This window comes from Dunckerocampus dactyliophorus, chromosome 4, assembly GCF_027744805.1.
Source record: "Dunckerocampus dactyliophorus isolate RoL2022-P2 chromosome 4, RoL_Ddac_1.1, whole genome shotgun sequence".
Lineage (NCBI taxonomy): Eukaryota > Metazoa > Chordata > Actinopteri > Syngnathiformes > Syngnathidae > Dunckerocampus > Dunckerocampus dactyliophorus.
In genome coordinates, this window is record NC_072822.1 from 31,384,566 (window position 1) to 31,397,943 (window position 13,378).

Here is a 13,378-nt window from a genome sequence, read left to right on the forward strand (position 1 = left end):
GAGGTTCTGCTGGGTGCCTGCACATGTAGGGGTGGAGGGGAATGAGGTGGCAGATAAAATGGCTAAAATGGGAATTAGAAGGAATGAAATTATAAATATACCTGCTGGTAAAGGTGAAGTAAAGGCAATAATCAAAAAACCAATGATGGAGAAATGGCAAAATAGGTGGGGCGATGGTAGTAGCGGGAGAAAGTATTATAAAGTACAAAAATCTATCAAGGGGTGAAGAGGAAAAACAGAAAAGAGGAAATAGTGTTAACTAGGATGGGATTCAATCACACCGGGTTAAATGACAAGATGTTTTTGATAGGGAAATGTAAATCAAAAGTATGTATGGAGTGCAAAAGAATAGAGAACGTAGAACACATATTACTACACTGCAAGAACGTGTAACGTTAAGGAAAAGAATTAAGAAGATAGGAAGGGAATGGAGCATTGAGGGTATCTTAGGAACAGGTGGGGAGGGGGTAAGAGATATACAGAGGGCAGTGATAGAATATTTGAAGGACACAGGATGATAAAATAGAATATAGATAATTAGTAGAATATTTTATTATAAGTATTATTATTAAGATTATTATTAGTAGTAGTATAAGTAGTCTCCTCATTATCTAAGTTATCATAAAGTAAGATACTGTATATGGCCCATGTTAAATACTCTGGTACAGTAGGTGGCGGTATGCACCTTTTAAAGTCATGGTTGCAACCCGCCATTAAACTAAAAGAAGAAGAAGAAGAAGCTACACTCCACTTCAGGAGGTGACGTATGCACAGCAAACGTTGCTTGCCAACGGCGCCGATAAACAACAGAAGAAGAAAAAGGTGACGGGTTGAGCGGCAGTGGCTTAACGGAGCTCCCGACAGAAGTTTTATATTACGAAGTACTTCTATAGATTCACAGAAAATGTAGCAACGAATACCTCAATCATTTCTTTTTCCTAAATCCTACGAAACGGAATTTGCGTGTGGAGTGAAGATTGAAGACGTGATAGAAGATGAACCACTGCTATGCTAAGATGGCGACGTCCAGTCAAAGAGAAGGTGGAAGAGAATCAGCGCCACCAACTCCCAGCAAATCATCAACGGAGAAAAGTGCAGATAATGGTGAGCGACTTCAAGTTTCCAACAATGTCTTTATGAAGGCTATCTTAAACCCTGAAAAGAGTGTTGATGAAATGCTAGCCGACCTTGCTGAGCAAGGTAAACAAAGGGCCGCCATGATTGTTAGCTTGACGAAGGCAGCAGAGTTCAAGCCAGAGTGACACAATGTTCCATTTCCTGCTCAAAGCACAAATTTTGTAGCTGAAAATCTACTTTACAGTGGTTAGAAAGAGGCATCGTTTGTCTTTTCATGATGTTTCATTTTGGAGTTATTTTTCCGATAACTTCGAATGCCAACGCCAATCTCTTTCTAACTTTACCGAAGTACAGTACTTTATACTGCACCAACGTGGAGTTTTTCATTGTTCTGTGTGCGTTATATGAACAAATAAGTAATTTGATGATGGTGTTGAACATTAAGACTATTTAATATTGAAGATTTCCTTTATACTGTGTGCTAAATGAGACTTGGTTTTAAGTGGTACTGTGACTAATTAGTGCTTTCTGAGCTGTCATATATGCAGTTACTTAGGATTTGTTCTTTACAAATAATGTGTACGCAGACTTTAATAGACTGTGATAGGTCGGCTTGCGGAATATTATTAGTATTAGTATCTAATATTTTCTGCGTTCATACAGGCCACCTTTGCTTTCTCCTCCGAGTTATGCAATAAAAATGAGTGTTGTAAGTAGGGATGACACGAGACACCCAGCTCACGAGAAGAGACAATACACAAGATTGGTGAGAGATTGGAATGGCACACAGCTGTGTTCACAGCACAAAGCAAATCCATCCAGTGTATAAATAAAGTCCAACCTGACCTCTAAAAATAAATAAAATACACACATCATAATTTATTCTGTACAATTTTGCAATGCAACTCAGTGCGTGACAGGTGACAACAAGTGGTAACAACACATAAAACAACGTACACTCTCCAGCCAATGATAAGACCCGGTCCGCATGTATTTACTGAGGCAGCAAATAAACTTAAACTTATTTAGATAGCCACATGACAACAGCAGTTATCTAATGGCACTTTACACATGAATGTCACATCCATAAATGAAAACAGAACCAACTGAAACCCCACATTGCCAAGCACTTGGTGACGGAGGCAAGCAAAAACTCCCTCAGGCAAGAAACCTTGAACAGAACCCCGGCTCTATGGGGCGCCCTTCTGTCTCGACCGGTTGGGTTGAGATATAAAATAGAGCGATAGCAGATCAATGTCACTGACAGAGCCATCTGTAGCCCGTGGCTCGTGGGAATGGGGAAAATAGAGTAAAAAAAGAATATATATTTTTATATACACTGCTCAAAAAAATTAAAGGAACACTTCGAAAACACATCTAAACTGGGGGAAAAATGATCTTGAATATCTTTCCTGATAATAAGTGGGTGATGTATTAGTAACAAAATGATGCCACATCATTTGATAGAAATGAAAGTGATCACCCTATAGAGGGGGAAATCAAAGACACCCCAAAAATGGCAGCAGACTGGTCCATTTGGCTAAAATGTCATTGTAGCAACTCAAAATGATTCTCAATATACACATACTGTGTATATATTATATATGTATATGTATATATTACAAGTGTAAGGCAAGTCCTGAGAAGTCAGCTCAATGGCAAGAACAAGATCCAGGCAATTAACAGCTATGCCCTGCCAGTGATCAGATACCCTGCTGGGATAATAAGATAGCCAAAGGAAGTTCAGACCACAGATGTTAAAACACGGAAGCTGCTCACCATGCACAGATGGTTCCACCCCAAATCCAGTATCCAGAGGTTATACGCTAAGCGCAAAGTGGGAGGCCGAAGATTAGTGAGAATCAGGACCACTATCCAAGGCGAAACATCCAATCTCCACGAATACATCAGGAAGATGGCCCCAAGAGATGAAGCACTTAGTGAATGTCTCAGGCAGTGGAAACTGGAAAAGGAGTTGGAGGAAGCATAATGGGAGGAAAAACCCCTGCATGGGATGGACCACCAACAGATAGCTGAAGTGGCGCTTTTTTCCTTAGCGAAGAGATCCTTTACAAATTTAAAAGGATTTTTATAGAACCGTGTTCTTTCTTCTTTCGCAGTTTTCTCAAGTTCTCTGCTCTTCGTAAGGTTGCCAACTGAGATTTGATGTCTCTCTGGAGTAGTGTGGACTATCTCTGGCTGCATCAGAGGTTGGATTTGACTGGTGTCTGTGTTACTTTATTGGCTTTTCCCTATGTTCACTCCAAAGAGTTCTTCTCCATGCTGGTATATTGTGTCTCCTATCTTGTCCAACTTTTTCTCTGCTGTTCCCCCTTGTTGTTCCAGGATTTTTGTCAGATCATTGTTGACGGTTTCCCACTCACTCTTTCCAACAGCTTTGGGTCACCTCACACTTGGTCTGCGCCCTTTGATCTTATCCTCTTTAGTAGGTTTCTGTGGCTTGGAGGGTTCCTCCACCACCGGCATTCTTGTGCTTGTACTATCTTTCTTGGTGACAAGGGTGCTGATGCTCTGCGAACTTTAGTTTTTGTCCCGTCGCTGTGCTTCAATCGACTGATTTAACTGGTTGCTTCGTAGGATGTACTGGTCAATGCGAGGCCCTTGTCTCTGCTCCCTCAAGCACCCTTTCCTTGGTGGGTCCTCAACCTCCTGAATGTTCTCATCTCCGCCCAGCCACAAGTGCACACCTGAAGCGAGTGTCCTGCTGTTCTTATAGTTGCCTCATGTGCCGTGTTGTTGCTCAGTCATAGTTGTTCCTGTGTCTGAAGCCATGTCGTCAAGGAGTATGTTCCTTTGTTGACTTTTCGTAGCAATTGGCGGTTATATAAATAAACTGAGACAGCGTTGGAAATTGCCGTCATAGGGAGCTAGCCCATGACAGCCTTTGTGGGGTCTATTTCCTCCTGTCAGCTGTCTCTCCAAGCCGTCACAAAGTCTTTCCTATGTTGTCAGCTGTCCTTTCACAGCAGTCACTGGACTAATCCAGATACTAAGTTCATAAATACACAGGATTTGAGGGAAAAAAGTCCTTTGTGCCAATAGATGGTAATCACATGAGGCGTGGATGTTGACAGTGCCGTGGCAACTTTATCTCTGCCATGGAAGGATGGAAATTTTGGGACACATCATCAGTAGTGTACCTTTGAATCAGTGGCTGTTTCAGCCTTTCAACACAAGACACCCTCATCAAAGGCGGTATTGCTACTGTATTCTTCGGTGAGACACACAAGCACCACACTTGATTGCCAGAACAACAGGCTTTTATTATTTACCTCGCAACAGGCACAATATTCCCTAATAAAATCACAGGTTACTGTGCAGCCGTGACCCACGCCATAGCTCTGAACCCCCGACTTGACCTCCTGTTGCTCACCACTCAACTCCGCTAGGGAACACATTTACAGGAACACACAGGAGCACAAATCTTTTTTATTTATTAAATGGCTTATTTAGTCTTAAGAGTGCTATATTGGGTAATGGTGACTATAGGGGTGTTATTTCATTTTGTATAGGGCTCTTATGTTAAAAAAAAGTATTTAGAAGGACATACACAGGTTTTGTCTGATCTAACTACAAAAATATTCCATTTATAAATAAGGATTCGTACTTAGCAGAAAATTCACTTGCGGGTCTGGAACCAATTAATTGCGAAAAACGAGGGATTATTGTGCTGATAACATTTCTTCAGGGTTTGCAGGTCTGAAAGTGTGTTTGTGTCCTGCAGACATCTGGAAACTGATTGCTGGTGAAGAAGAAGAAGAAGAACGTCCCACTCACCTGCAGGGGGAGAGCTACACTTTGAAACAGGATGATTCACAGTCCCCCCAAGTTAAAGAGAAAGAAGAGGAACTCTGGACCACTCAGGAGGGAGAGTGTCCTCTCGGGCTGGAGGAGGCTGATCCCACCAAGTTGCCACTGACTGTTGTCTCAGTGAAGACTGAAGACCAGGAAGACAAACTACCTGAGTCCTCACGTTGGTTTTGTCCTGCTGATGTCCATCAGGTGATTGGTCGTCACGAACAGCGTTCCCCTCAGTTGCAGGGGTGCTCCATTTTGAAGGAGGAGGATCCACAGCCCCCCCATGTTAAAGGGGAAGTTGTGGAACTCTGGATCACTCTTGATGGAGAACGTCTTCTCGGCCAGGAAGAGGCTGACCTCACCAAGTTGTCACTGACTGATGTCTCTGTGAAGACTGAAGACCATGAAGACAAACCACCTGAGTCGTCACTTGGGTTTTGTCCTGCAGACATGGCTGATCTCACCAAGTTGTCACTGACTGTGAAGATTGAAGAGAAACCACCGGAGTCCTCACAGCTTCATCACAGTCCAAGTGAGGAGAACAGAGGGGTGGAGCGTCAAAGCAGCAGCTCACCACAACACATGACAACAGAAGCTGATGGAGACCACTGTGGAGGATCACAAGCAGACAACCTCTTAGCTCCACAATCAGGTAGTGACGACACAACATCACACTCTCCTGAGGATGAAGACACGGATGACACCCAAGAACCTTTGAACAGTAATATGAGGACTCACACTGACAACAAACACAGGGAGAGGAGGACAGGGAAGAAGCTTGTGACCTGCTCTGTTTGTGCTAAAACCTTTTCTCGTACAAGCAGTTTGACTCAACACATGCGGACGCACACAGGAGAAAAACCTTTCGGTTGCTCTGTTTGTCACAAAAGCTTTTCAAGTAAGAGCAGTTCTGTTCAACACATGCTGACGCACACAGGAGAAAAACCTTTTAGTTGCTCAGTTTGTGCTAAAACCTTATCTCGTAAGAGTGATTTGACTCAACACATGTTGACACACATAGGAGAAAAACCCTGTAGTTGCTCAGTTTGCGCTAAAAGCTTTATTTATAGAAGAGATTTAACTCGACACATGAGAACGCACACAGGAGAAAAAACTATTAGTTGTTCATTTTGTGCTAGAAGCTTTTCTCGTCCAAGCAGTTTGACTCAACACATGCTGACCCACACAGGAGAAAAACCTTTTAGTTGCTCAGTTTGCGCTAAAAGCTTTTCCCGTAAGCGTGATTTGATTCAACACATGCGGACGCACACAGGAGAAAAACCGTTTGGTTGTTCAGTTTGTCATAAAAGCTTTACTAATAAGAGAAGTTCCATTCAACACATGCTGACGCACACAGGAGAAAAACCTTTTAGTTGCTCAGTTTGTGCAAAAAGCTTTTCTCGTAAAAGTGATTTGACTCAACACATGCTGTCACACACAGGAGAAAAACTCTGCAGTTGCTCAGTTTGTGGTAAAAGCTTTATCTATAAGAGAGATTTGACTCGACATATGCTGACGCACAAAGAAGAAAAACCTTTTGCTTGTTTACTTTGTGATAAAGGCTTTTCTTATACAAGCAGTTTGACTAGACACATGTTGACGCACACGGGAGAAAAATCTTTTGGTTGTTCAGTTTGTTCTAAAACCTTTTCTTATAAGGGCCTTTTGACGCAACACATGCTGACGCACACGGCAGAAAAACCTTTTAGTTGCGCAATTTGTAATAAAAGCTTTTCTAGTAAGAGGAATTCTATTCAACATATGCTGACGCACACAGGAGGAAAACCATTTGGTTGCTCAGTTTGCACTGAAAGCTTTTCTGTCAAGAGCCGTTTGACTCAACACATGCTGACACACACAGGAGAAAAACCTTTTTGTTGCTCAGTTTGTGCCAAAAGCTTAATTTCCAAGAGCCGTTTGACCCAACACATGCTGACACACATAGAAGAAAAACCTTTTTGTTGCTCAGTTTGTGATAAAAGCTTTACTCTGAAGAACAGTCTCACTCAACACATGCTGACGCACACCGGAGAAAAACCCTTTAGTTGCACTGTTTGTGCAAAAAACTTTACTTTTAAGAGAAATTTGATTCAACACATGCGGGTACACACAGGAGAAAAACCCTTTAGTTGTTTAATTTGTGGTAAACAATTTCCTCATAAGTGCAGTGTGGTATCACACATGAGAAGGCACACAGGACAAAATCCTTTTTCTTGCTCAGTTTGTGGTGAAAGTTATTCTGCCAAATACAGTTTGACTTACCACATGCTGAAACACACAGGGGAAAAAGCCTTTAGTTGTTCAGTTTGTGGTAAACGATTCTTTCTGAAAGAAGTGATGCAAAGACACATGAGAACCCACACTCGAGAAAAACCCTTTAGGTGCTCAGTTTGTAGTAAAAGTTATTCCTGTAAAAAAAGCGTTGCAGTTCACATGCGGACACACAATGGAGAATAACCATTTTTCTGTCCAGTTTCTGCTAAAAGATTGTTAAACCATAGAAACGTTATGTCACATGTGAGAAGTCACCTTGGAAGTGATGAGCTGCTTATTGTACGTATGATACCCTCATGAGTTAGTGTGCTGGTAGGAACAGCAGCGACACAGCCTTGATTGGTTGAGGACAACGTGTCTTTATCTTCGACACAAGTATTCATCAATGGCCATGCACTTGTGTTTGTGTTGTGACAATGTTCTATCATTGTGCTGTACATGCACACGGAGTGTAAGTCACAAGATCTCTTCTAACTTAACAACACTGACTGTGAAGCAAACATAAGATTATGGAGACAATGACTTTATTGTGTGCTTTTTTGGGACAATGAGACTTGTTATTGTATTTATTTGTAGGTATATGTTGAAGAAGCAATGTGATACTAATGTGTTATGTAATTCGACCAATCTAAACAGAATGTCACATGCTAATTTGGGTGCTTTCCATGCCATGCCTACTTCAAATGGTATAAAAAGTGATGTTCAGCCTGAGATAGTCACTTCTACTTGGTGTAGTGCAGGGGTCTCAGACTCGCGACCCCCGGGAGGATATTGCGGCCCCCGTCTTAATATGAAAGATTAATATTCGTGTGGCCCGCAAGTTTGATATGAATGGCACTTGTAGTGTGCGGAGCTGAACGAACCAATCACGGTGAAGTATATGGCCCTCGCGGGCGAGACCGCTGCTGAACGAACCAATCACAGTGAGGTATATGGCTCTCGAGGGCGGGACCTCAGTCGGGCAGTAAGTCCAACGCCTCAACACCTTGACTCGTTCGCTCGCTCATTCATTCATTCCTCCACTCAGCTGGGCAGAGGAGAAGCCGTGAAGCCGCTGACTCCGCTCGGCGCCGCCGCTTCTCTGCCGATCTTTGCTCAGAAATGAAGCAAAGAAGCTGGATCACAGTCTGTCTGTAGCGATCTCAATCATGGCCGATCGCGCTCAGCGAGCTGCTGTGTTTGTTCTTCTCCCAAACTCTGACCTATGTAACAGTGCACTTTTAATTTTTCCTTTTATGTATAATTACACAAAGATGGCTTTTATTTTGACACACCTTTACAGTACATTACTTCATGGATGTCTTTGGCGCTTCCTGCCCCCCCTCCTCCTATCCCCCTTGTTTCCGCTTTTCTTCATTCATATTTCATATTCATATTCCTTCTTCCCATAATCTATCATTAATCTCCTTTACATACTGTCGTCCATCCCTTTTATCACTAGAACTTTGTAGATTGTTTCATTTTTTGAACCCTTTTATCACAATACAGTGATAAAATGGTTAAAAATGAAGTAATGTACAAAGTTATACTGTAGTTAATTTAGAATTAATTATAATTATAATTAATTAAGAATAAGAAAATAAATCATCCAATCAGTAACTGGTTGGTTGATTTTTTTTTTATTCTTAATTATTTTTTTTCATCTTATTTTGTGTTAAAAACTAAAGATATTTGAAAACATTGGAATGTTTTTATCAGAGCTTTTCTTGTTGAAATCCAGATGCGGCCCAGCCTCACCCAGACTCTGCCTCCAGCGGCCCCCAGGCAAATTGAGTTTGAGACCCCTGGTGTACTGGGATTGATTCCTCTTGCCAACATTTTCAGTATTTGTCATGTTAAAGTTTTTTTTTATAATATACTGTTGTTGTTTTTTTCTTTGCAAACAATGAGTTTCATATAGGTGCCTTTATTCTTCTTGTTCAGTCCTTGCATCGAAGCACCGTGAAAACTACGGAAGAAAAGAAAATATTACATTTTGCTTTAGTTTTCCAACTAATTCACATAACATTCTTTCAAATATAATCACATGAATTAAATAAAATATATTTTCTATCTGTTATACAGCTTTATTTATCACCCATTTAAACGACTCATTCACTTATATTACTAAAACACAGTCTTGAGAGACGCAGCCAGCCTGTCCATTCCTCATTTCGCCTACTAAGGGTACTAGCTTAAAGTGCTCATAACAAATCATATGTACATTTATATTTTCTTCATCGGTGTTGAAAACAAGATGCTGCAGCTTCAAAGGGTTATCCTAATTGAACTGAAATCTTTGTGACACCAAAACACATTTGAATCTTGTTATTTTTGCCGTGAAAATGTAATTGAAAGGCATATTTCCTGTCTTACATGTGTGTTTGAATGTTGAAATGTTTCCTGTTCTTTTTTTTTTACAATTTTTGTCACTGAATCCGTCATCTTCCAGAGACTGGAGAAGGACCCACCTGGAAGCTCTGACTTGTTAGGAATGGAATATTTTCCCCTCTGTTTTAGATAAGCACTGCAACATGCTTGTGCAGTGTGGAAGGAGGACTTCCACATAGTAAGGTAAAAGATTCGGCAAACCCCCTCCTACCTTAATAGAGAGACAGAGAGGCCTTAGAGGTACTGGCGGGGGAGCTACCAACTCCGTCAAGGGTAGAGGGCACTGGCCACAATACAGCACATAATATAAGTGAGATAAGCCTCCGGGATCCCCAATGAGGACACAGGAAAAGATTTATTTTCCTTGCCCACTGTGAGGTGGTTTGACTTATGTACACTCAACAAAAATATAAACGCAACACTTTTGTTTTTGCTCCCATTTTTTATGAGATGAACTCAAAGATCTAAAACCATTACTCTCAAATATTGTTGACAAATCTGTGATTGTGAGCACTTTTCCTTTGCTAAGATAATCCATTCCACCTCACAGGTGTGCCATATCAACATGCTGATTAGACACCATGATTAGTGTACACGTGTGCTTTAGACTACCCACAATAAAAGGCCACTCTGAAATGTGTAGTTTTGTTTTACTGGGGGTTTTGTTTTATTGTCCTGAAACTGATTTAGTGCTTTTCTAATTCTTATTTTACAATGACGACTAAAATTGTGACCGACAAGCGGAGTTGTGACAGTGGCAGTTTAGGCAATTTTTTGCAGAGAGCCACACTACATTATCTGACCTCAGACGAGGACAAATCTGAAAAAGAAACAATGAAATAGTGAATTGGGCGTCTGAAATGCAAATAAAACGATTAAAAAAAACAACTTGCAAAAGTCTGTGATGAAAACAAAATCAAATGGGTAGATTCTTTACCACTAGTCCTGTTCTGAATGAGGTGTACTATATACAGTGAACGCAGCTTGACTCCCCATGAAATCCTGACTGGACAAAGAATGTCTTGTCAGTTGTCTTGTCACTTGACCTACTTCTGACTTGTCGACCTTAAAAGCACAACAATAAAACATCTCAGAATATACTGTATATATCGGGGCCATTATCAACTTGTGGCGAGCCACCTCGGCGGGGAGAATAACAACGACGGGCCATCATTGCTGTTTTGCAGGCGACACGGGGGCCTGATCTTAATTTTCCCTTGAAATGGGCTCTCAATTAGTGAAGGCCGACTGACTAGGACATCCACCATATGCTACTGAAATGTGCTATATGATACACGCTTACATTGCTTACACATAGGATTGTTCATATGCCAGTTAATAAAGTACACACTGTACACATAGTGCTACGATGACACTTCATTGTGATGGGTTGTTACAGCCTTCGTTGCCTGGGTGTTGTGTTTGGGGGGAACATTCCGAAAGCAAGACGCTGGGCCAGGGCAATCTCACCTACCCATCCTGTGTTATTGCAAGGTGTGTTACGGTGTGCGTGTGGTGGACCGCAGAAGCAGCGATTGACAGTCTTTAATGTCGGCAATGACAAAGATAAACAGAGGTAGCCACAAAAAGAGAACTAAAGGTGGCTCTCCAAAGAAAAAAGGCCCCAAATGCAAAAGGTCTAACTCGTACCGAGGATAGGGACAACTGGAGTAACGCAGATGTGGAGACGCCGGCTCGGGAAGTGCAGGAGAGGCTTGTGAGCGATGAGCGAGCTGGCAGGAGTGTACGGTAAGGAACCGGCATCTCACAGCTGCTCCTGCTCCTAAGTCAGGGGTGTCAAACTTAACATGACAACGCCATGGAGGGCCGAGACACTGCAGGTTTTCTCTCCAACCAGTTTCTCCAGCAGGGGACTTAATTTATGAGCTCCTCAGTAGAAGGCTGCCTGATTAGGTGCAGGTGTGTCCAGTTGTCCCCGCTCCTGCCACACACCCAACTGTAGGGGAGAGAGAGAGAGAGCACAACAAGGCACAGCAGCAGGTGATCATAACAAGGTGACTACAGGTCACCTCAACAGGGGGCCTTAGAAATGGAATATTTTCCACTCTGTTTTATGTCTGAGGAGCGCTTAGCTCCTGTTTGAACTAAGATCCCAACAACTAAAACGGACTCTAAACAAGGCAAGTTTTCCCATAGAAAATAATGTAAATCCATTGAGTCCCTACCCAAAGATTTTAACCAAAACACATTATATAGGCAATAATTATAGTCTTACATGCAGACAAAAATGCTAATATAGAAAAATGAATAGACAACATGAACATTTAACATCACTTTTACCTAGTTTTGCAAAGAGGGAGGAGGAAGAGAAGAGACTATGCTTTGAGGGCAGCCTTTTTTTGACTAAATACTTCAATATTTAATAAAGCAAAATTTGTTCTTGATCAAAAATCACTCCATACTGTTCACGGTTCTCTGGTATTACCATATCTAACTTATTGTGTGGAGATATAAGGTAATAACTGTAACAGCAATATCCACTCGCTAAATGTACTGCAATAAAGATCAGTGAGGATAACCCATAACCGAAATTTGTGACTGTGGTGGGTTCCGGTGAGGGGGCGGGGCTTAATGACGGAATGGTCCAGTAGACGTTTTTGTCCTTTCGGCACCTCAAAGGAGTCGAGTTGACTGAGGCACAAAAAACACTGTATTTGATCTTCTCAAATGTTTGGTGCCTAAGTGTTTCCCAAGTATATTAGTGCGTGTGTGAATGTTTAAATGAGAAGAATTAACTTAAATTTATTTGAAGAAAGGCACTTTATGAAAGTAAGTAATTTTACTTGTATTCATTTACAACACATCCAATATGCCTGCCACGTTGACCTATCGCAGCAGTGGACAAACCCACTCGATGTAGAGTCTATCTATGTCTATGGAAAAACCGAGGCAACTTAAAGAGCTAAAGACTGTCATGTAATACGATATCATGTCTAGCAAAATTCTATGTCCATAAATCTAAATATTTAAAAACCCCACCAAACATACTTGCTTTTAAAAACTACTTTAAATTGTATGAAATCCTTAAAACTGATCATGACCAAAAATACACAAATTATTTACCCAATCTGTAACTCCGTCTTGTGAAAAGGCTTAACCTTATTTTTATTGTTACGCCCTGTCATTTATTTTTAACATCACTATTTTTTAGTCAGTGATATTATACAATTACTTTGGGGGCATATAGAGTATACGGTTTAAGATAATTTATTGAGGAAGGTTTAAATAAAAAAATTTAGAATATATTGCGTGAGAGTAGGCAGCTATATAATTATTCTGGGGAAGGAAGTATATGTTTCTATGGCACTATAAGTCCGTGAATGCAGCCAAAACGCTTCACTGGAAGGGGACGGTGATGCACCAGAGTGATACCAACCGTCGTAAAACCGAAGAAGAAGAAAGCTGGTTGAGTGGTTCCCGAGCTCGACAAAAGAATTACACTAGGTCCCCAACTTACGAACACAATTGGTTCCAGACGACCGTTCTTAAGTCGAATTGTTCTTAAGTCGGGGAAAAGGTAATATTACCAATGATATAGGTACTACATGTACATGTATACATATACAGTGTACGCGTATGTATGTAAATATGAGTTTGGATGCAGTAGTAATATTAAACCAGGATAATTAATGAAAAAACAATAAAAGTGATATAATAAAACGTAATGATAAATGTTATTTACCTTTGAAGAGGAGTGGTCAAGCATACATCGTTGTGGAGGAGAAGGAGGAGGAGTTATTGAAAAAGGACAAATCGTCGTCGTCGTTAGACTCTTCTAAAAGAGGTAGTGTTCTGTGGGTGGTGTAGAATTAAGCAG

General features: G+C 41.1%; 1 protein-coding gene across 2 annotated transcripts; it reads left to right on the forward strand.

Moving 5' to 3' along the window:
- Positions 1-808: 808 nt before the first annotated feature.
- LOC129179197 (oocyte zinc finger protein XlCOF6-like) lies at positions 809-10,193 on the forward strand. Of its 2 annotated transcripts, XM_054772105.1 has the most exons (3): positions 809-1,104; positions 4,823-5,548; positions 8,891-10,193. In XM_054772105.1, the coding sequence occupies exons 1-3, from the start codon at positions 996-998 to the stop codon at positions 8,941-8,943; spliced, it is 888 nt and encodes a 295-aa protein (XP_054628080.1). In that variant the 5' UTR covers positions 809-995; the 3' UTR covers positions 8,944-10,193. The 2 variants fall into 2 exon arrangements, with proteins under 2 accessions (XP_054628080.1, XP_054628079.1); XM_054772104.1 differs by having other exon boundaries at positions 4,823-10,193.
- The last annotated feature ends 3,185 nt before the right edge of the window (positions 10,194-13,378 follow it).